This window comes from Prosopis cineraria, unplaced genomic scaffold (assembly GCF_029017545.1).
Source record: "Prosopis cineraria cultivar Desert tree isolate PC_DT_omini unplaced genomic scaffold, ASM2901754v1 PC1, whole genome shotgun sequence".
NCBI classification, from domain to species: domain Eukaryota; kingdom Viridiplantae; phylum Streptophyta; class Magnoliopsida; order Fabales; family Fabaceae; genus Prosopis; species Prosopis cineraria.
The window spans coordinates 50,435,900-50,460,680 of record NW_026555332.1 but is presented as its reverse complement, the minus strand read 5'-3'; the positions used below and the strand labels follow the sequence as shown (position 1 = coordinate 50,460,680).

Below are 24,781 nucleotides of genomic sequence, written 5' to 3'. Positions count from 1 at the left end.
AGTGGCTCCCAAAAAATTTTAAAATATCAGTTTAGTCTTATGGGACTCAACTGAAAATAAATTGAAAGTAAAAAGACTAAAATACCCTCAATTCAAATATAAAAAGAAAAAAGAAAACCACTAGCTATCGTCGCTGGAGCACCGTCACTGGTGATCGGAGCTTTACCGGTGACGGCAACCACTGGACCACCATCACCAAAGCTCTGCCACCGTCGATGGTGGCTGGAGAATTATGGAGAATTAATTTCTCCAAAGATGGCCAAGATGGGTATAGAACCCAAGACCTCTTGGTTCGCCAAACAGTTTTAGACCACCAAACTATTCAATCCATTCAATTATATAATGCATAAAATTATATATATAATAAATCTTGTTTTCAAACCACTTGATTATTACATTGCTTGTCAATCATGTAATTTTATTTGTTAATACTTTAAAATAACTTGTTAATTACTTAACTTTCCTTGTTAACACCACGATTCTACAACAAAAATAAATTACTTGTTAATATCTTAACCGGACTTATCAATTACTTAACTCTTCTTGTTAAATTTGTGACTCTCACAACAAAGCTACATTACCTTGTTAATCGCGTAACTTTTGTTGTTAATTACTTGAATTTACTTGTCAAATCTATGACTCCTTTAAATGAACTGCATTACTTGTTAATCATGTAATTTTACTCGTTAATTACGCAATAATATTTGTTAATTGCTTAGCTTAACTTGTTAATACCATAACAAGACTTGTTTAACTATTGTTTCGAAAAAGCAATCAAATTATTTGTTAATTGCATAACTTTTCTTGTTAATTCCTCAACAATACTTGTTAATTATCTATCGTCACTTGTTAAATAAATATATAATTTACATAAAAAATTGAGTTTGTTAGATAACGAAAGCAATGATAGTCGGGTCTCTCTTATCAGTATTAAGCATACGTGTTAAAATATATTAGGCTTTAATTGTATAAGATTTTTCAAACCTCTAACTTGAATTGTATAAGATTTTTCAAACCTCTAGTCTGATCAGTATCTATCAAACTTGAGCTTTAATTTATACAATTAAAGCTAGAGTTTTAATTTTTCAAAACTGTAGTTTGATGAATATTGATCAGAGTAGAGGTTTGAAAAATATTATACAATTAAAACCTAATATATTTTAACAAGTATGCTTAATATTGATAAGGGAGACTCGACTGTCATCGCTTTCATTATTTGATAAACTCAATTTTTTATGTAAATTATATGTTCATTTAACAAGTGACAATAGATAATTAACAAGTATTGTTGAGAAATTAACTGTAACAACCTAATTTTTTTTTAAACAACTCAACCATGGTAGAAAAGTATCTATCACGATAAGCAGAAGTCAACTTATCCTATATTTTTTTGAAATAATTCTATAATTTAAAACACTACCATGGTAGAAAAGATTAAACTCCTTTTTAAATAATACTAAACAATTTTATACAACTAATATACATTTACAACCATAGTTGGGTTACAGCCACCCAATATATTTTATATCAATAAATTCACTATAAAATATTTTATAATTGCTTAAACTTGCACAATACAACATTTCAAATAAATTTTTACTTCTTACATGCCATTAGGCTAAAACTATATTTTTCATTCTTATACTCCCAACAAGTGCAAACCATAAACCAATAACTAACAACTTAATCATTTTCTAAAACAAGCCAATTATTTGGCTTTATAATCATGCCATTGCAAACCATCCAAAATAAATTAGAGATCAAAGTTACAGTCATTCAAAGTGTACCAAATGTAGAAATAGTTTGAAGGGCATAATTACATCATTACATTCATATAATTGTCAATAAACAAAAGGCCCTAGTATTGGCAATATAACACATTAAAAATCATAAATTAAATACCTAAAAGAGACAGTAGATCTATGCTACTAAGCCTCAGGGACTCCTTCATGTGCCACTCGTGGCTCTTCTTCTGAAAATTGTTAACCACATAATGAGACTCAAAAGTCTCAGTAACTAATGCTAATTTATAATAGTGTATACAAACAGTTAAATTTATACTTGCTAAGTGGGAAAATAATAGTCATATAATTCCAACAAAAATACAAGAAATATTATAATGCATAACAAACAATCATCCTTATCTCCCTCCATTAACCTCGAGCCGTAGCCCGGTGCTAAATTACTCGACCAAAGGTAGATTAGCTCAAACCCATATAAGCCACCTATTGGGCTCTAATAGGGGCATACCATGTGGCACATACAACAACAACAACAACAAGTCTCCCAACACCTTTCACACTAATCAAACAAATTCATAACAATATTGTACAATTATACAATATTATAATTTTTTTATTTTTAACAATATTACAATATGACATCCTACTTGGCAAAAATACTTCAAAATGCATATCCACAATTTCACAATTTTTTCATAAACATAACAAGGTAATTTCTCAACAACAATTCATAATTTTCTTAATAATTACCCAATTAACTTGAAGCAACACTAAGCACAAATTAAAAGCATGATTGTCTTGTGGCTTTTTCAATAAATTATTCCTTACAATTTCTCTCCCACCACAATCTTTACCAACAACACAATTTACAAATAACATATTATTTATAATATTATTTTTAATTATTAAAACTAATAAAATAACTCTAATAATAGGATTAAAGACTATAACGTAATTTCTAATCTCAATCTTAATACAAATATAGAGTTAGTGCTATTAAGTAAAATTGTTAACATCTCTTTTAGTCATCAATAAATATTAATAAGCTAAAATCAACTTCTAAACCAATTTCTATTATCAAAATTTTCCTTTTTATTTTATAAATTCGCACCTAAAATACCCAAAAATTAGAAATTGAGTCTCAAGTTTAGAATCATCATCTTATAGTCATAATAAAATATTTTTTATCCCAAATAATCATCTAAATCTCAATAAATCAATATATATTTTTGGATTTAATAAAAATCTAGCTTAGAGTTTGATCCATAAGCCTCAAATTCAAAGCTCACTAATAAATTTATATTCTAGAATATTTATTTTACTACTAACAACCTCAACAACCATATTTATTCAACATCAATTCATCTCTCTTTCAAACCTTAGATCTTCTACAACCACAAAATCAGAAACTAAAGAGAAAGGGTGGGCTAAGAAAAATTTTTAAAATACTTACTTAGTCTTAAAAAGCTTGAAATCACACCTTAAATATCCTATTAAAAACTCTTACCTTTAAAACTCAGATCTCCCACACCGGTGACTCGCGTTCTCTCTGTCTCTGCTCGCGCACAAGGAAATGATTGAATGGACGAAGGAAAAGGGGTGTGAGTTTTAAAAAAAACACTGTAAGGCCCACCTTCTTTTTCTTTCCTTTCCTTTGTTTTTTTAAATATGTGTGTGTGTGTATCACAGCACACGAACCGCTCCTCCTTCTCTTCTTCTTTTTTATTAATATATATATATATATATATATATATTTGTACATTACCTGTGCAAGCAAATAATTCCACCTCCCCATTTTTTTATATTTTTTAATGCCTATATATATATATTTTCATTTTTCAATCTCTCTTTCTATTATATTTCTCTTTCTTATTTCCTAATAATAATAATAATAATAATCTTTAAAATCCTAACTTAGAATTATTCCTAAGTTAGATTTAATAATTATCTCCTACTAATTTACTTACCTTTAAATATTCTCCAAGATTTTGATTAACTCAAATTAACTATTAAAATTTAAATTGGGATGTTACATTAACAAGTAAAATTATGCAATTAACAAGTAATTTTGGTTGCTTTTTCAAAACAACAATTAAACAAGTTTTGTTATGATATTAACAAATCAAGTCAGCAATTAACAAATAGTATAGCACAATTTACAAGTAAATTTACATGATTAATAAGTAATATAGTTTAGTTGAAGGAGTCATGGATTTAACAAGTGAAGCCAAATAATTAACAAGTCCTATTAAGGTATTAACAACGATAGTTATGCGATTAACAAGTAATATAGCTCTGTTGTGAGAGTCACGAATTTAATAAGGAGAGTTAAGTAATTGACAAATCTTGTTAAGGTCTTAACAAGTATAGTTACACAATTAACAAGTAATTTATTTTTGTTGCAGGACTTGTGGGGTTAACAACAAAAGTTAAATAATTAACAAGTCCTTTTGAGGTATTAACAAGTAAAGTTATACAATTAATAAGTAACATGATAATCAAGCAGTTTGGAAATAAGGTTTATTTTATATATATATATATATATATAATTTTATGCATTATATAATTAAATGTGTTGAGTGGCTTAGTGGTCTAAAAGTTTTTGGTAAACCAAGAGGTATTGGATTCTACACCTACCTTAGCCACCTTTAGATAAATTAATTTTCCAGCCACCGTGATGGTGGTCCAGCTAGAACTCCAATGATAGTGGTCCAATTGGAGGCTTGCTCTGACGATAGAGGTCCAGTGGTTATTGTCGTCGATGAAGTTTCGGTCACCGACGATGGTCGTTGGTGATTTTCTTTTCTTTTCTTTTTTTTTTATATTTGAACTGAAAATATTTTGATCTTTTTAACTTTTAATTTATTTTTAATTTAATTTTATAAAATTAAATTAATATTTTAAAAATTTTTAAAAATTATCTGAAGATAAATTACTTTTGTGATCTTTAAATGAAATTCTTTCATTTTTTTTTTTTTACTTTCGTACCTATTTCACTTGAAACTTGCATACATCTTCACTTCATAGCTACTTAGTTATCCGAACAGTGTCTTAGCTCTGACAAGACATATTTTGGTTATTCATGCTTGTGAGCTTCTGACACACCAGCCTCTGTTAATTTGGCTTTTGACTCGTTGATTTCCTCGTGAGTCCATTATTATTCAACTTCTAAGCCTGGCAGGCAAGCTGAGGCGGGAATTGACTGGATTTCTCCCATATCAAATATTATTGATTATTGATAATGAATTAATTATTAATTATAACCCATAAAATATAACTGCTGATGAAAATATGCTTTTTGATGTGATTACTGGTAAACCATTGTTCCTTATACAAATATATCATTGTATGGCACTGTAAATTCTTAGAATTGCCATAAAACGATGGTGGAAAAATTGTTCTCATGCTTGAGGGATAATTAATTGGAGAAAAATGATGATTCGGGTAGGAATCACTCCATTCATGTTATACTTCACAATAACTACAAAGTTTGGCATACCGTACTGCTGCTGAAGAATCTGTGATGGAGACTCATGGGAACATCTCTAAAGTGGTTGGCAACATCCTTGATCCTTGCACCACATTTGCTTTTCCAAACTTATCAGTAAGTCTTATATTATTTTAACTTTTAATTTTATCCTATTTTTTAATTTTAATTAATAAGAAATTGAATTTAAAAATTTTAAGGAATGATTTCTTATCCTATAGTAATAGAAAGATTTTTTGAAACTAAATTGAGACCTTATGATTAATTTGAGTCAAAATGATAAAACTTTAAAGTTATAAACTTAAGTTGACCTGATTTAAGAGAGAAAATTGAAAAAAAAAAAATTTGACAGTGGTTGTGTTAGTATTTAAATGGGGTAATGCTTAGATGTAAAAGGTGTGAATGAATGTGAATAAGAAAAATGATAATGATTAAGTGTTAAATTAGTGTAATTGGCACTTTTAATCAATAATAAACTTGATTCTAAGTATCTTAATTGTGTAAATTCTTGCGTGATGTGTTGAAATTGTGAGAAAAAGTTTGAGTGAGATTTTGAAACAAGAGAAATTCTTTCATATAAATAAAAGATTGAAATAATCGTATAGTTCATTATCCTTTTTAGCTATTATAATTGTGTTTATTAAGACTTGATTATTTTTCATAATATCAAGTAAAGTTTCAATTAGCTTATCTTATAATTACAGGGAAAAATGTATTACAAATCATATGCTGCCTTTCCAGTCCAATATTGGGTATGTTTCTTAATTATAAATAATTTTTAATTAACAAGGCAAAGAGGCAAAGTTCATAAATTTGATGATGCAACGAAGTAATTTAATAAAACATGTTAACCGCATTAATATGCTTAGTTAAAAAAATGGCAGCAGATAGACTCCACAACAATTGAGATGATCTGAGCTAACTAGGAACTAATATAATTGGGAAGTTCAATTTATTTATTCTAGGGTCTTTTTTTTTTTAACCAGGGAAGTTGTTTGTTTACACTTTCGTCAATGAAATATCAACAACAGGTACATATTTTGCTCGATTCTGATTAAAACCACTGGTAAATTCAGGAGGCAACTGCTATGCATGGTTTGATATACTGATAACAAGAACAGAACATTGGAGGAACTTGTGGTAAGTTGAGTGGAAGCGTAAGACTCGACAGTACGGTTGGGCCCATAGGTCTCGCGCTCGAAAATATCGAAACTCCTTTTCAATGTGAGACACAAGCTCAAAAAGCAAGAATCTTTTTGCCTTCGTAAAAGGCCTCGATACGCTTGCTATGTAACAAAAAATCTCCCTCCCTCTCTCTCTCATCATCCACATCTTCACCTTTCTTACTCCTCCATTACCCTCTCCGGGAAATCCTCTTCGGCCAATCAGAATTCAGGAAACTCCATCTCAAAAGGCCAACAGATAGAAATATCATACCAACACATCTCTCTGTTCTCTCTCCTACACGCACTATGACGCTTGCATCAAAACCTCAGTCATTCATTAACTCCAATGTCTACCCGACTTGCCACGTGGTTCTAGCTCTCACCACTAACTATGAAAACCAACTGTTGAATTCTCGAGCTCTTTTCTTTTATTGCCCTCCACACAAACCTAATAAAACCCACAACCCTCCATCCTTCTGAAAGAGAACAGAGGAAGGAAGAAGATGCACTGGAACTGAGTTCCAAGCAGCACTTAGAGAGAAAAAGAAAGTAAGTGAGTAAATTCATTCATCTACTCTGATTCCCCATTCTTTCTCTTTCCCCTGCCTTTTACACACTAATTTGGAGACGCAGCATTCCTTCTGTGTGTTATTGTACTGAGGTTATCATCAATGGCTTCTCTGGTATCTTCCCCTTCTACTTTGCCCAGCTCTAAGGCTGACCAGCTTTCTTCTCTTGCCCAAAAACATTTCTTTCTCCATTCTTTTCTTCCCAAAAGAGCCAATTTTGGCAATTCAAGGTCCCCCATGAGAGTGAAATGTGCCGCAATTGGCAATGGCCTATTCACCCAAACATCCCCAGAAGTTCGTAGGATAGTTCCAGAGAAAGACATGAACCTTCCAAAGGTTAAAATTGTATATGTTGTCCTCGAAGCTCAGTACCAATCATCTCTCTCGGCTGCTGTGCGAGCTCTCAATGGTGGCAAACAATATGCTTCCTTTGAAGTTGTGGGTTACTTGGTGGAGGAGCTTCGAGATAAATCGACGTACAAAACATTCTGTAAGGATCTCGAAGACGCTAATATTTTTATCGGGTCTTTGATTTTTGTGGAGGAGCTTGCTCTCAAAGTTAAGGCTGCGGTAGAGAAAGAAAGGGACAGGCTGGACGCGGTTTTGGTTTTCCCATCAATGCCTGAAGTAATGAGGCTAAACAAGCTGGGTTCTTTTAGCATGTCACAGCTTGGGCAATCCAAGAGTCCGTTCTTCCAGCTTTTTAAGAGAAAGAAGCAGCAATCAGCTGGGTTCGCTGATAGTATGTTGAAGCTCGTAAGAACTTTGCCTAAGGTTTTGAAGTATTTACCAAGTGATAAAGCTCAAGATGCCAGACTTTACATACTGAGTCTGCAGTTTTGGCTTGGTGGATCGCCTGATAATCTGCAGAATTTCTTGAAGATGATTTCTGGGTCTTATGTTCCGGCATTAAAAGGGACAAAGATCGATTATTCGGAGCCAGTTCTGTACTTGGATAGTGGAATATGGCACCCGTTGGCTCCTTGTATGTATGATGATGTGAAGGAGTATTTGAATTGGTATGCAACCAGAAAGGATGCCAATGAGAAGCTCAAGAGTCCCAATGCACCTATAATTGGTTTGATTTTGCAGAGAAGTCACATTGTAACTGGGGATGAAGGCCACTATGTGGCAGTGATTATGGAACTTGAAGCAAGAGGGGCTAAAGTTATTCCTATTTTTGCCGGTGGGCTTGACTTTTCCGGTCCAGTAGAGAAATATTTGATCAATCCGATTACTAAGAAGCCATTTATAAATTCCGTTGTATCACTTACCGGCTTTGCTCTTGTTGGAGGCCCGGCAAGGCAGGATCATCCAAGAGCAGTTGAGGCTTTGAGGAGGCTCGATGTGCCATATATTGTTGCACTGCCACTAGTGTTCCAGACCACAGAGGAGTGGCTCAACAGTACATTGGGTTTGCACCCAATTCAGGTAGCCCTGCAAGTTGCTCTGCCTGAGTTAGACGGAGGCATGGAGCCCATTGTATTTGCTGGTCGAGATCCTAGAACTGGTAACAACAATTCACCCTTTAAAGTTTTCTTCGTGTTGAGCTTTTCAGTTTTTTTTTGTTTTTGGTTCGATGTGTGACATTTATCTTTGGGTAAAAATGAGACAATTTAGCTTTTGGAAATGAGTCTAGGTAGGAAGTTTTTTAGTTGTACATTTTTTCTGCATGCAAAATTTCACTCCCTTTTAGTTTAAGAAATTCTTCACCGTTTTTTTGTGTTTTAAGGAAAATCTCATGCTCTTCATAAGAGGGTGGAACAGCTCTGCACTAGAGCCATCAGATGGGCTGAATTGAAGAGAAAATCAAAGGTATTTGCTGGTTTCTGAGTCTTAAGTAATTACATATCCAGTTTCAAGTATGTACTAATAAAATCTAACTGATTATCTTCTTGTTCACAAATATACTTTGTAAAGTCTGTCCTGTTTGGAAAGAAATTTATGTCGAAATAAACTGATAGAGATGAACGCTGTTGATCTGAACTTTTCCCCCGTGTGTTGGAAGACAGAGTGTCTGATAATTATTTGGTGCTCACTCCACCCCAGGCATGACTTGCTAGCAATATATCGAATATGAAGCTCTGCAGTTTGAATCCATATTGCATAATTTGTTTTTTGAAAAAGGAGAAAAGATGTAGACTTGTAAATAACTTGAAGAAGACTGAGTGAATTCTACTGTAGTACGAGTATGTTTTAGAAATCTTATCTCTCATTTTCTTAATTAAACTAATAATGTCTAGGGAATGAGTGAGCTCAGAGTGAAGAAGAGACTCAGAGATAGAAAGATTTCCTAGTTTGGTAACGGTATTTATTTAACTGGCCACATGTTTGAAATCTAAACCCTTGTTTCAGAAATGGAAGAGGGAATGGAAATTAGCGATGTAGAAACCATAATTGAAAATGATTCCTTCCTATGTCGCAAATTCATGTACTTTCCCTCCTATTTTTGTTTCCCTAACAAGTCATAAATTATCTTTTTCCACTAGTATTGCAGGAACGGTGATAGGGTTTTCCTGATAGTTTACATTGTGGAACAATATTACTTCTGTTCATTTCATTCTTACTGTTTAATTTGAAGAATCTTTCTCCTTTATTTGCTTAGTGCAGTTTGATTTTGATTGCTGAGATTCTCATGGCTCATTTATGCACACATGCAGGCAGAGAAGAAATTAGCCATCACTGTTTTCAGTTTCCCTCCAGACAAAGGAAATGTAGGAACTGCCGCTTACCTCAATGTTTTCTCCTCCATTTTCTCTGTTGTGAAAGAACTAAAAAGAGATGGTTACAATGTCGATGGCCTTCCAGAAACTTCTGAAGCTTTGATTGAAGAAGTCATACATGACAAAGAGGCACAATTCAGCAGCCCAAATCTAAACGTTGCTTATAAAATGAGTGTTCGTGAATACCAAAAGTTGACTCCCTATGCCTCAGCATTAGAAGAGAATTGGGGAAAACCTCCCGGGAATTTGAATGCAGATGGAGAGAATCTATTGGTGTATGGGAAACAGTATGGCAATGTCTTCATAGGGGTTCAGCCCACGTTTGGCTATGAAGGCGATCCTATGCGGCTGCTTTTCTCCAAATCTGCCAGCCCACATCATGGATTTGCAGCGTATTACTCTTTTGTTGAAAAAATTTTCAAAGCCGATGCTGTTCTTCATTTTGGAACACATGGTTCACTTGAATTTATGCCTGGAAAACAAGTGGGGATGAGTGACGTATGTTACCCTGACAGTCTGATTGGAAATATCCCCAATGTCTACTACTATGCTGCTAACAACCCTTCCGAAGCCACCATAGCCAAGCGCAGGAGCTATGCGAATACCATTAGCTATCTGACACCTCCAGCAGAAAATGCTGGACTTTACAAAGGTCTTAAGCAGTTAAGCGAGCTCATTTCTTCCTACCAGTCCCTTAAGGACACTGGCCGGGGACCACAAATTGTGAGTTCAATTATCAGCACTGCTAGACAATGCAATCTTGACAAGGATGTGGAACTTCCAGAAGAGGGCGAGGAGATCCCAGCAAAAGAACGAGATCTTGTAGTTGGTAAGGTGTATTCAAAGATCATGGAGATTGAGTCCCGCTTATTGCCTTGCGGGCTTCATGTCATTGGTGAGCCTCCCTCGGCCTTGGAAGCAGTTGCTACACTGGTGAACATTGCCGCACTTGATCGTCCTGAAGATGGTATTTCTTCACTCCCAGCAATACTAGCTGAGACTGTAGGAAGAGATATTGAGGATGTTTACAGAGGGAATGACAAAGGAATATTGAAGGACGTGGAGCTTCTTCGACAAATTACTGAAGCATCACGTGGAGCTATTACAGCATTTGTGAAGCGAACTACAAATGAGAAGGGTCAAGTTGTTGATGTAGCTGATAGGCTTGGTTCAATTCTTGGATTCGGAATCAATGAGCCATGGATTCAGTACTTGTCAAACACCAAATTTTACCGAGCAGATAGGGAAAAGCTAAGAATATTGTTTTCTTTCTTGGGAGAATGTTTGAAGTTGGTTGTGGCTGACAATGAATTAGGAAGTCTAAAACAGGCCTTGGAGGGCAAATATGTGGAGCCTGGTCCAGGTGGTGACCCCATTAGAAACCCGAAAGTTTTGCCCACAGGAAAGAATATCCATGCGCTTGACCCACAAGCTATTCCTACAACAGCAGCTATGCAAAGTGCCAAAATAGTGGTAGATAGGTTGATTGAGAGGCAAAAAGCTGATAACGGAGGAAAGTATCCTGAGACAATTGCACTTGTACTCTGGGGAACGGATAATATCAAGACTTATGGTGAATCCCTGGCTCAGGTCTTGTGGATGATCGGTGTGAGACCAGTGGCGGATACATTTGGACGGGTCAACCGGGTGGAACCAGTTAGTCTCGAAGAGCTTGGAAGGCCAAGAATTGATGTTGTTGTTAATTGCTCTGGAGTGTTCAGAGATCTTTTCATCAATCAGGTATAGATCTTCTTACTGTTTCTCAGGAGATGAACACTTGGACCAATTTACTAGTCCTGTTCTGTCGTTTGTTGAAGTATTATTACCTCATTGTTCAAAATGGTTACTTCAGCTCTCCCTATCTCATTTTAATACTAAAAATTAGTCTTTATTCCTGCAACGCTTGAACCTCTTGCCCTGCATCTCAATGACTAAGATTATTGCTTGATAGTATATTTATTAAGTATCTTGTTTCCTGTCGATTTTGTTTGTTGCTCCATTGCTTTGCTCGTATTCTAATTATTTCATTTGCAGATGAATCTCCTGGACAGAGCTGTGAAAATGGTTGCTGAATTAGATGAGCCAGTAGAGCAAAACTACGTGAGGAAGCATGCATCGGAACAAGCTCAAGCCCTAGGGATTGAAGTTCGAGAAGCAGCAACCAGGGTCTTCTCCAATGCCTCAGGATCCTACTCCTCAAATATAAACCTGGCCGTGGAGAACTCTTCGTGGAATGACGAGAAGCAGCTTCAGGACATGTACCTTAGCCGCAAGTCTTTTGCTTTTGACTGTGATGCTCCTGGCTCAGGCATGACTGAAAAGAGAAAGGTCTTTGAGATGGCTCTGAGCACAGCAGATGCTACATTCCAAAACCTTGATTCATCTGAAATTTCCCTCACCGATGTCAGTCACTACTTTGATTCGGACCCTACTAATCTGGTTCAAAATCTAAGGAAAGATAAGAAGAAGCCAAGTGCGTACGTTGCAGACACAACCACAGCCAATGCGCAGGTGAAATTTTATTTGAATCTCCTATTTCCATGCTAAAATTCTTCCCCTGCCACATTGTTTTTGCGCTAACCTTGTGGAAATATTGCTTTCAGGTCCGTACTCTTTCCGAGACTGTGAGACTCGATGCACGAACCAAGCTATTGAACCCTAAGTGGTACGAAGGAATGTTGTCCAGTGGCTACGAGGGTGTCCGTGAAATTGAGAAGAGACTCACTAACACTGTGGGGTGGAGTGCAACTTCAGGCCAAGTTGACAATTGGGTCTATGAAGAAGCCAACACTACGTTCATTCAAGATGAGGAAATGCTGAACAAGCTTATGAACACGAATCCTAACTCCTTTAGGAAGTTGGTTCAGACGTTCTTGGAAGCCAATGGACGTGGCTATTGGGAAACTTCTGAACAGAACATTGAGAGGCTCAGGCAATTGTATTCCGAAGTGGAAGACAAAATCGAAGGAATAGACCGTTGAATTTCGGGCCTGATATTGAGGGATTGAGGAATGAGAAGAACATACAACAGCGAATAAATCTGAAATTGCTGATTTATCTTTGCCACCCGTATTTGGAACCTTGCTCCACTTTGATGTTCATTATCTAGGATACCTTTTTGTATCATTTTGTTTTTCTTGTCTCTTTCCCTGTTGTAATTTAATTTATTTGCAGGGATCAATCAATGTGTAGTTGCAAGCTCTACCCCTATGCAAACAAAAGAAGCTTCTGATTCAAAGTTAATCATAACCTGTCTCACAGTTACTTGGATTTTTTTGCGATCAATCGGTCCTTGTAACACACTAAAAGAGGAGAACAGAATAAAATTGAGTTACAAATGCTACTCCGGTTTGTTTATTCCCCAAACACGTCAGTATACCGTTGTAAAGATTCCGTGAAGGTGCAAGAATGATGGAAATGGATTAATCACCATGTCTTATAAATGCTGCTCTGACGTTCGCAACTTAAAGGGGAAAAAAATCAGAACATCCGAACAAGCATTGCTACACGAAAAGCAGCTTTCAATTGAGAGCTTGACTTGTGACATTGGATACAAATAAATTCTCATATTTCAGATTTTCACAAAACATTGGGGCAAAGAATTTAATACATTTCCTCTTTTGGAGAAAACAAAAAATGAATTATACAAGGTAGATCTACAATGAAGAGAAAACTAAAAGGGAAAGAAAATAATCCCTTTCTAGAATTTCTTCGTAAGGAAAAACAAAAAGACTGTCTTTTGTAACAATTAACTTGAGTGCAATATGTTCCTTAGCGTGCGCTCTCTCTCTCGTCTTATCATATTCCTACCATCAAACTAACTCCATCAACAAGGGATCCCCTTCAGCCATTATTCTGATAAGCTTTATAAAATCTTGCTCGCTTGACACATTCCATGGATGAACAGCAGGTACTTTAGCAGAATAATGAGCGGAGGAGTTAGTTGGGGGCTTACTCTTGTAGGTCATTGTGTTGAGAACAGAGTCAAAATTCTGGGGAGAATCTATGGATATGAAGAACATAGGAATTGCAACCTTCTGATGGATCTCCAGATCACCCACTAGGTTAACAAGCTCAACAAAGTCACCTACAAAGCGCTGAGGAATGTAGAATACCTCAGAGCTACATATTAGGAGGTTCTTCTCACTCGTCATAGTTTCTTTGTAATTGACTTGAAAGTGAACTGGCATTACGCTAACAACCTTCTGGACCATGCTTGCTTGTTTTGAAAACCAATCAGAGTTGTCATTGGTTGAAACCGTAGTCCAAGACTTTGAAACCTGGACGCCAGTGAGTATGTCAAAGGAGAGATAGATCTCTAATAGGTTTTTTTAAAAATCAGCTAACAATGGAAAAACACCATCAACTGAAGTCATTAAAGTAACTAGATAAGCATTTCTCACAAAAGCAAAGTTCAAGTGACAGGGGCCTTTTTCCTTCTCTCTAAGTGTTTTTTATTTTTTTATTTTTGGGTGGAGAGGAATGACTTTACGGCAACCATCATCCAAAAATACGACTTTCTATATTGGGTAAAAGTAAACAAGTCGGAATACCTTGTTAGTGATCCACAGCTTAGTTTTGTCAGCTTGTAGCAAGTTCCAATAGTTAAGGATGGTATTGTCTTGCAGGAACAGAAACCCTTCAGCACTGCTAAATTGATCAAATATTTTTGGCAGGTGCCTGGAAACAGAAGAGAAGCAAGTTTATATTATGAAGAAAGATTAACAGTCTAAATTCTGTACCATATCTCGCATCTAAAGACTTCTATGGTCAACATCATAACATAAAAATAACAAGTCAGGATGGAATTTTAACAATATTATGTCCAATATTAGCAGAAAGCAAAAAATGAATTTGCAACACTGAACCTTGCAGGATCATTTCTCTAATATTTCTTGTCTTTACGTCAATAATTAAACAACATTGTGGGATATTCAGCTCCCTAACGGATACAATCATGGCTATAACAAAGTAAGAGTATTTGATAACTTACACAGCTGATGTCCAACTTATATTAGAGACAAGCTTCTTGTGGTTTAACTTGATTATTCATTGAATTGTTATACTAGAGATTCGCCATCCTCTAAATGTTTGGTGCAAATTCCAGAATCCAAACTACATGTTTTTTTAATACAAGACCACGAAAAACTGTGCAAAGATACAAAAAGCAGGTCCTGCAGATTCCATGAGGATTCTGCATCCTGAAATCCAAACTATATTTAAGAAAGAATGCAATTAAAGAGAGAAGGACGAGCTATAACGGTAGTCATTAAATAACAACCAAATAACTCAGGTGAGATGTGCAAGAGAAAGATATAGCTGAACTTACTTGTATGCTTTCTCTAAATGGCTCTCTGCCACAGCAAGATCTGTATCCTTCTTTTCTGACAAGATGACAACAGTTCTGAATATACGCCCATAAAGCAACCTCCACTCAAGAGCTGTACGCTCCACTGGGCCACTACAATGCATGATGAGCACAACATTTCCAAAAGTTTTCCTCCATGTGATTAAATTAGCAATCTCATAATTTACGGTTCCTGTTTCCTCAACCCCAAGATGAACGGATGGCAACTTTTGAGGTATAAACTCCCTTCGATCACCATGACCAATATTTGCTCTTGGACGACCCAGTTCCAATGACATCAACCTTGGCTGCTGATACCCAACGGCAAGCAAGTCCTGTAGCCAAGCAGCAGTTAGTTTCACATCCTTATCTGTCCAAAAGCCCTCCTCTGCCATCATGTAGCTTAACTCCAAAATCTTCTCAAACAATCTATGTTTATTTGATCTCCATGAAATCAAGTACTTGATTAGACGTCCAACATTGACATGAAGATCCTTCTCATGTGAAAATGGATACGCCTCAACCTTATCATATCTATGCAATGTAGGGGGATAAAATACAAGATAACCACCAATTTCCCAAAGAAGCCTCTGTCCCCAGTAACCTCTTATGACATCAGAAGCCATGGTGCTAACAGAAACTGGAAGCATCAAAGCCCAAAATGCTGAAGAATGGTACAATGTGTTAAAGGAATTAACAGGCGCCATCATACCTTGTGGCAGAGCCACCTTTGGGGCATGCTCATCAAATCGAATATCAAAAGCTTCAAAGCTGGACTTGCGTGTATAATAAAACACGGAATCAATATCAGGAAGCCCATTTGAAAGTCCTTGCTGTATAAACTGTTTTCCACCAAAAACCTCAGTGTAAAATTCTTCATGCCCAATTTCACCGACATTTTCCAATGGCATCCCCCTAGGCCAAACCGAACGCTGCCCAAAATGAATGTATGGATTCACAGCGGTTCGATTTGGATTGTCGTGGCTGTACTGTAATATAACGTCTTGCCTGGCACCCTCCCCAATCAATTCTACATCAAAGTGCTTACCTAAATCCCCATCAATTACATCACCCCTATTATCAGCATCGAATATCTTTTTAGCGCCATGCTGAATAGCAAAGAGATAACCAGCAGTTTTCCTGACATATGAATCATAAGGAAGATGATCCACTACCCGAAATCCCAAATTAGCTTGTTCCTCCAATGACAAAAAGATAGCACCTTTTAAGCTCCAATCCGAAGGCGTTTTTGAGTTCCCCACAGCCAGCACCTGCCACCCCTTAATCTTGACGAGGTTGCGAAGTGAATCTGAAGGATAATTTGACACTGAGACGACGATCCACCGCTCTGATCGAAAATTTGCATATCTGGAGGTCTTATCCGAGATTGAAGCAATCGAATTCCACTTAATATGCGGAAATTCGATCTTTTCGAGGTCTATAGCTCGTTTTTCGAAGCACAGCAGCGCCGCCGTATCGCCAACGTTGCGAAGGAAGAATAATGCCGCGACAGTGACAACTAGGAGCAAGATTGCAATGATTTTGTATAGATTCTCAGACATCCATGTGGAGCAATCGAGATTTTTGGACTCAGAGAAGCGATCTGTAGGAAGCTTGGGTACAGTTCTCGCCTGGGGTTTAGAAGATTTAGGAGTTGAACGGTCTTGGACCAACATTGGATCCTGCGAAACGAATCACCCTTCCTCCCACCAGACCAGCGTTTGATTCAAATCCCTCCTCAGTTCAAGCTTGATTTCAGCCAAATCAACTCTTTTGGAGTCTCACTTTCTTCTCTAACAGCGTGAACCAAAATCGAAACCACTCTGTAGCAGCACACGAGCTCACTTTGTCTGCAACTGCATCTCTTGCCGACAAGTATGATTAAGCGGGTGTGATTCCTTAGGCTTCAATACATCTGTAAGAAGTTTGGTGGGGTGAGAGACTCCGTCTTGCGCTGAGCCATCCTTTTCTATTTGATGCTGAGTCTGAGATATATATTTATGGTTGGGTTGGACTGGTTAGGTACTACTTCGCATTGTTATAGAATAATAAATCGACATACAATATTATACAATTTGCCTGGTGGGCCTTGCATCGTCGGTTACATGGTTCTGCTTGCTTCCAACACGAAGTTCCCATCTAACCTCTCCATTTTCTCAGCCGATGCCTTCTAAACAAAGCCAGCTCAAACATTGGGCACCCACTTGTCTTTTCATCTGTCTAAATAGGCATTTGTAGTTAACAAGTCATTTTCGTTGTAATTAATCCCTTTCTGAGTTCCGTGTGCATTGTATTTCGAAAGAAATTAGAAGTCGTTCATGCCCAAATAGGAAGTTGATGAATTTATATTTAATAGTGCGGATTTGATTATCGTCTTTGGAAAGCTTGCATTCGACATTGTCTGATCTTGTAATGGGAATGTGTTCTTTTTCATCACGAAAAGCGCCAAATCGGAGTTCTTCGAATGCAAGAAATGCCAGCGCCCCTGAACTTAAAGGAAGCTTTTGACGTTTTTAATTGCAGACTAAAGTTAGTTAAGCTATGTTACATGGAGGATTTCGGAAAATGTTTACTATATACAATTGCAATGCTAAATTATTATCTTATGCAATAAAAAATAAAATGTAAGATAAAAGAATAAATGAAAAGAATACAAAGTGCTTGATACTATGAGGCATAATACTCTCTTTTCTTTTTTTTATACAAGATTGGATAATTTGAAATGCTAAAACGAAGTTAGTAATTTATCTATAAAAAGATTATCCTGACAGAAACTCTTTGTGCAAGTTTGTTAAAACATATGAAAAGTCAAATGCAAAGAAGTCTATTCTGATGATATTATCTTGAATAGTGACATTTCTTTCTCTTGTACTCAATAGATCATTAATGACCTGAATTTAATCCAGACTAAATCTTTTGAGCAAAGCCACCACTCGCCATACAACTAATTGGGAACTGCCAAATTTGGGTTGGGTCAAACTAGACATTAATGGCTTTTGTCAAGTTTAATGGAGTTTTTGCTTGTGGTGGTCTTATCATATGTGATAAGGGCAACCAGATTAAAGTTTTTTTTTTTTCCAAAAATCTTGGTTATCGACTTAACACAATAGCTAAACCAATAGAAATTTTAGAAGGTCTTAACTCTTTGTTGGAATGCTAAGATTTCTAAAGTTAACGTCTACTCAACTTCTATATGAAACTCTTATCTTTCATTGAATGCAGCTCTTTTCATAGCCACTCTCTCTTAGCTATTATCATAAACATCATAAATCTTACCATGCAAGAATGGGATATCATTATTGACTATGTTTATAAAGCAAAATAATAAATGCATCCACCTGATGGTTCACAAGGCATCAAAAAAATTTTTGATTTTAACTTCTTTAGCAGTCCGCTTATTAATTGTATGAGCCTTGTGATTTTTGACATAATCTAATTTTGGTTAGCTTGTATGGTTTTAAGGCTTCTCTAGTTGTCTTGTATTTAAAAAAAAAAACTAAAAGAGTTTTAAAAATAATCTTCTTTTTTTTTTGGTGAACTAAAAACAGTCTTCTTAAATAAAAAGCTTTTAATAGTTTTACAGCTTAAACATGATCTACAAAAACACAGTGTACACCGAGGAAAAAAAATTTAAAAAAAAACTAAAACATCGATTAGAAATATGAATAAATTTAAAAATTAAATACTCAATGAAGATTCTAAGAAAAAGTTGACAAAAATGCAGAGAAAATTGTAACTCTTGGGAGCATTACAACGGGACAGTCTAGTTATGAAAAACACAAGTTACCAGTGGGAGATTCGGTTTAAGCATATGCTCTAACATGCACAAGGGGGAAAAATGATAGCTGATAGCTAGCTGATATTATAGCTTGCTGTTCTACGTAAAAAGTGACGCCAGTGTCGAGATACTTCTGCAGAATACAAAAGTTTAATGACATTGTCTATACTGTCCTAAGTCCTGATTGTCGAGACTATGCTTGCAGTTGAAATTGAAATCAAGGAAAATGGAGCAATCGATACAAAAACCTATTCTTCCTCTTTTTTAAAGTTTTAGGACCTTCTTCAAGATCTTCCTTGCCTCATTATCTAGCCTTTTCAGGCTTATATCATAGTCAATCTTGAGCCTCTACCATCTGATGGTCCTCGTACACACGCTCCTACTTTTTCTTGCTTCTTTGGTCAACTCTGGCATTAACTTTGCCTTATGGGACAAAACGTTCTCTCAAATTCACTCTCTGCATTCTCAATTGCCTCGAAATACTTTGACTCGATTATGCTGATATGAGGCTATATACTGTATCCATGTAGAACGCGTCATCCGGGTCGTAGTCCTTATTTTCAGATAATAGGGATTTTATGTGGTCGAAGGAATGAACACCAGCGCGTGGCAATAGGGGGCTTGGTAACAATTTGCATCCCTTGTGTTTTGGCAACAGTTAAAACCTTCTTGCGGTGTCCCTTTTGATTTAAGCTGATTAAGCTACTTCTTCGGCCCCAAAAAAAAAAAAAAGAGGTTGATAAGCAGTACGGGTATCACTTTCACGATTACCTTTTCGATCCAATTCCTCGTCCTCGTCCCTTGTCGACGGTGATGTTTCGCTCAATTATTGAATAATTCACTGCTCACGTCTGCTTAAGTATTTTGAACTTCCCGTATTGTTGATCACAGAAAGGGAAAAAAATATTCAAATTAGGAAAATAAATAGAGAAAAATCTGAAACTGAACTAACTGAATCTGAGAAATTTATTTCAGAATAAAAGCACGTAACTACTTGCAAAAAGCAGAAAAAAATGAATCATGTGAAATATTAAGTTCATGAGTCATGATAATCCGGTAAGGAGGGACGATGAAATAAGAATTCAGATCATTCAAGAAAACAGTACCCGGAAACAAAAGCTGAGACAACGGATCAGAGCAGGGAATGAGGCACGTTTAATTATTTGTCGTTTCATGACCCGAATTATTCTTTATTCATGCAGGGGAACAAAATAACCTATTGAATAAGATTTGGACAGGCACGAATCCACATACTTAATGAGTATATTTAGTGACAAGCCTAGAAATTTTGAACCGTGGGGCATTATATATTTACTTATATATCTACACAACAGTAATGCAAAAAATGTATCACAATATAGTAAAAGAATCACATGAGTTTTTCCCTCGAGAGGTTTTTTTTTTTTTTTTTTTTTGTTCTAATAAGCTTTCTCTACAAGGTTTCACGTTTTGGTAATGCTGAATTATTTTTTCATCTTCAATACTGTCAAAAATCTCCTTTTCTATGGAAGCAACCAAACAATCACTCATCTGGTGTCTCTGGAGTAAGTGACGCCAATACTATGAGGGAGACATGGTTGAGTTGAGTTGAATAGCAAAACTGAATTAGAATTCAAACTTGTTGTAGAGAATTGTTTGGTTGAGCAAAATTTTTGGGTCAATCTCGTTGGAGTACAGTTGTGCAAAGATCTATTTTAGGGATTTGATTTTCTCACCTTTTTGAATTGAAGTGTAGCGGGAAGAAAGGAACAAATGGGAGGCAGAAAGTCGGTTTCAATTAGAAAAAATAAATAATCATAAATAAAATAATAACTATAAAATTTTTGGTTTTTTTTATTTGGGCCATAAAAATTATGAGTGTTAAAAATAATAATAAAAATTCAATGGCATAAGCAAGTAAAATTATTAATTACTGGGGGCAATTAATATTTATGAGATGAGAGCATATGATATATTTTTTCCGTTAAAAAATATAAGGTATTTTTAACCAATCTCACCCCTCAATAAAGTAGTTACATACTTTTAAACTAACCCTATCTTTTTATATTTATCTCTATTAAATACCCCATAATAAATATAAACCTATTCATTAATAGGGGCACTTTTAAAAAAGTAATAATTCCACTTTAAAAGATTAAGAATATTTTATATTTTTTAATATTTAAATTTTTAAAAAATATTTTATATTTTTAAATGAAGGGAGTAAATGCGATATATATTTAATTGAATATTTGTAAGAAATTTTATTGTATAATATTAGAAAACACCTAATTTCAAATGTTTGGGGGGAAGACGCAGCATCATAAGGGTTGTTTTAATTTTTTTTTTTCAAAAATATATGTTAATAATTTTTAAGTATTAATGAGATTTATGCCACGCTTCTTACTCAAATTTTTGTGATGGGTCCAACATTGATGCTCAAGCGGCTTAAGCTGCTCTTAATTATGGATCGGGCTGACGCTTTGCCCAATTCAATTTCCTCCATTTCATTATTCGTATCGGACTACAACAGCCATTCCTTTCCATACAAACCCCCAGGTTCCACATTCACGCCACACACGCATCAGAGAACCGCTGAGTGTGTAAGACTGTGTGTGTAGAGGAGAGTGAGAAATTTGAAAAGAGTTAAATAAACCCGCCAAATTAAAATTGGAAAACAGAAGCATTGAGCTACTGAAACGAACAATGTCATTGTCACCGTTCCCGAGTTCGCAAGAACGAACAGTTGCTTCTGCTCTGCTTCTTCTCTCTGTCCCTCCTCCGTCTTCCTCTCCCTCTCTTTCTCCTACAAGGTAGTCAAGCTACATACGGATCTCCAATTCTATTTTCAATCCAATGTGTTCTTGCTTTATGCTTCTGCATTTTATTTCAATCCAATGTGTTCTTGCTTTTTGCTTCTGCATTGAGTTCTTTTTGCTTTACAGGTTTGATACTGATCCCAGCGATTCGACGCCAGAGAGAAGCAGAAACAAGAGTTGCAGAGATGATAGCTTCGTGTCGAGTGGTTCCAAGTCGTCGTCGTCGCCGCTCTTTGGCGAGGATGGATCCTCGGAGCAGATCATAGGTCGTAGGATCAGGTTCTTCTCCGCCGTTGCTCGTTATCGTCAGATGAAGTTCAAGGTCCTGAGCTTTGGTTTCGGATTTATATTTATTGCTTCCGTAGAATTCTCATTCATTCTCTGCTCTGATAAGTTTTCTGTGCGTTGTGAAGATTTTACTTCTATTTCCAGGTAGGCAGAACAATTTATTGAATAGTCTGATCTGACTTTTCTGTCCTGGCTGAATAATTATGAGCTTCATTTTTCCCACCGTCAAGTGCTTTTTACTTTTTGTTTACCTTTAAGACATTGCAATTAGTAGCTTATGAGAGATATATGCCTGGTTTTGTCGCAGAACCTCTTCTCTTTGCCTTACGTAATATTTGATTGCTGCAAATAAGACTAGTTTTTCTGCAACTGATTCAGTATCATTAACCTGTCGGTTCCCTTTTCATATAAATATAATCCTACTTCCTGAATTTCGAAATTTTAATGCACATGCATAGTCGAATACGGCTTTCCCTGCACAAGTTATGTGTCAAATACTTCCCATTACATAGCGTTCGGATTTTCGGTGACAGCAAAATTCGTCACGAAGCCCTTATTTGTAATTTTTAGAATTTGCAAGATTAGATTACACTCTTTAATATGTGCACACTGAGGTTCTTTGAATTACTATCTAAGATTGCGAGGAAGAGTCGATCGAAGATCACGTGGGTCTCCAACGATGACCTCCCGAAACCAAACACCAGTATGGCATCGAAGTTGTCCGATTATACAGCTGACGCCTCCTCCTGTTTGTCAAGCGGTTCCAGCGGTACCTCTAGCGCGCGAAGCTTGCGCTATATAAATCGAACCAAGCGCGGGAAAATGGTTGGAATGCTGAAACGCAATCACGCGCAGCATGCAAAGCAGAAGCACGTTGCCGGCTCCGCCTATATGCGCCGCCGAGCTGAAGCCATTTTGAAGTTGCTTTCTGGTGGAGATTCCTCTGAAGTGAGGATCCGCCAACTCCTCGGCGACAGCCCTGACACCAGCAAAGCTCTCCGAATGTAAGCTCCCCCCCCCCCTCTCTATATATATATGTATGTATGTATATTTGTACGTCGTATGTACACACATCAGTATGTTTGTACGTCGTATATTTACTCCACATTGACAAGGAACAAAATTCAGTCCGGCTCTCATTTGAGAAAAGGAAATTTGGACCTGACATCTCATGATAATTTATTTTTTTAACCCATGGTTGTTCATAGAAAATTTAGTGAATTATGGAACTTGTTTTAAATCAAGAAAGAATTGGCTTTAGCCTAGTGATTAGTTTCATAACCCCCCGAAGTACTTTCATTGGAGTCAAAATGAGCATGTGTGTGCACATACAAATTCTCTTACTTTTAATCCGGGGATCTACCTGGCATATATACTGTCACGCCCTGATAAAAATGTATATGGATTGTGTGAAGGCTGCTGAGGCTGCAAGCGGTGAAAAGATCAGGCTCAGGTGGGCGTCATGACCCCTATATTTACAAGGTACGTATTAATACTACCCCAAGTCCTTTTTCCTTGTAGTATGATTTTATATTGATTTGTTTAATAGCTGATGCTAGATGGCTGCGCTGCCTGATGATACCATTCTTAGCTCAGGACAATTCTCTTTTGTTCGTCTTCTGTAATTTTGTTGGCAGATAGCAGAATAAGGTTGTCATAATTAGCTAGACAGAAGCGGGCTGGCGGCTTATATATCCACACACACACACACACACACACGTATGTAGGTAGCCGTTCAAGGATTATCATATATTCGCGAAGACTCAAGAATGCCAACATACATACCATACAAAATATACTAAATCTCGGTATATTACGAAGCATGGTTATGAATAGTAATGTAGATGAAGGGAAACGACAGTACATATACATAATCTCAACAGCCTTTAAAACGGATTGGATCATTTCTTGTTATCCTCATTGTCCATGTCTATCATATACATCTAAAAAACAAAACATTGAACAGGTAAGGATGAGAATGTATCTCTCGAGTATATTATTGATGCTGATGAATTATCACAATTGATTCATGTGTACTTGGGAACGAACCAATATTGAAGATTTTTTTGATATGGTAATATAATGTGATGTTATTGACGGTAAAGTCCTTAAGTTTTAACTTGTGGCTTAATTTTGAAAAGTTCCACCTCGAACTAAATAAAAAATGAATTTTCAATACTAGAATAGAATAAAATCAAATTTTCTGTGTTGTCTGTAAGAGATAAAATAAAAAATTTAAGGAATAATGATAAAAAAAATACCTTTAAAATACTCAAATAACAATAAAATACCGCGATAATTCTTTTTTAGTCTTTAAGAACTTGTACGTTACTTAATTTTAATGTGGAAAGACTATTTGACCAAAAAAAAAAATGTAAAAAAACTATTTTACTCTCATGAGAAAAAGAGGGCACCAGGCCCAATCGAACCCAATCATTAAAAATACAAACCACCCAAATTATAACTAGAAGCATTTGGAACTCGAGTTCAATGAATATTCCATATGAACAAGAAGTTTACTTGCTCAACGCTATCAACCCAGTTAAAGAAAAACATGCCAATCATGTTGCTCTCCCTTTGATAATTAATAATACTCTAGACTCCAATTTTTAATGAACTCAAAAAAAAAAACCCCAAAAAATGGAAGGTCGTCAACAGAAAATTCACATTCTTGCTTTGTTGAAGCGTGGAAGGCCATCATCAGATCTAGTGAAAGTCATTCACATTCGTCAGAAAATCCCCCAAAAAATAAAAAAAATGGAAGGCCAATATCAAATCTGGTGAAGAACCAGATCTTGCTTGCTTTGTTTGCATTGTTAGGTGGATTTGGCGAAGGGGAATGACCTTATGCATTTAAATCTCCAACTGAGTCTTCAACCTCAC

The 24,781-nt window shown here is 36.0% G+C and overlaps 3 protein-coding genes across 3 annotated transcripts; 2 read left to right on the top strand and 1 right to left on the bottom strand.

Moving 5' to 3' along the window:
• The first annotated feature begins 6,863 nt into the window (after nt 1-6,863).
• Nucleotides 6,864-12,930, top strand: LOC129319112 (magnesium-chelatase subunit ChlH, chloroplastic). Its single transcript, XM_054964141.1, has 5 exons — nt 6,864-8,474; nt 8,697-8,779; nt 9,625-11,427; nt 11,722-12,198; nt 12,291-12,930. Exons 1-5 carry the CDS (start codon nt 7,067-7,069, stop codon nt 12,666-12,668), a joined length of 4,149 nt encoding a protein of 1,382 aa, XP_054820116.1. The 5' UTR covers nt 6,864-7,066; the 3' UTR covers nt 12,669-12,930.
• A 235-nt stretch (nt 12,931-13,165) lies between these two features.
• On the bottom strand, nt 13,166-17,140 carry LOC129319128 (probable glycosyltransferase STELLO2). Its single transcript, XM_054964142.1, has 3 exons — nt 15,017-17,140; nt 14,241-14,367; nt 13,166-13,967 (listed from the first exon to the last, which is right to left on the bottom strand). Exons 1-3 carry the CDS (start codon nt 16,708-16,710, stop codon nt 13,500-13,502), a joined length of 2,289 nt encoding a protein of 762 aa, XP_054820117.1. The 5' UTR covers nt 16,711-17,140; the 3' UTR covers nt 13,166-13,499.
• Nucleotides 17,141-21,376: 4,236 nt separating this feature from the next.
• On the top strand, nt 21,377-23,742 carry LOC129306919 (uncharacterized). Its single transcript, XM_054947733.1, has 5 exons — nt 21,377-21,604; nt 21,737-21,932; nt 22,535-22,902; nt 23,314-23,380; nt 23,536-23,742. Exons 1-5 carry the CDS (start codon nt 21,498-21,500, stop codon nt 23,545-23,547), a joined length of 750 nt encoding a protein of 249 aa, XP_054803708.1. The 5' UTR covers nt 21,377-21,497; the 3' UTR covers nt 23,548-23,742.
• The last annotated feature ends 1,039 nt before the right edge of the window (nt 23,743-24,781 follow it).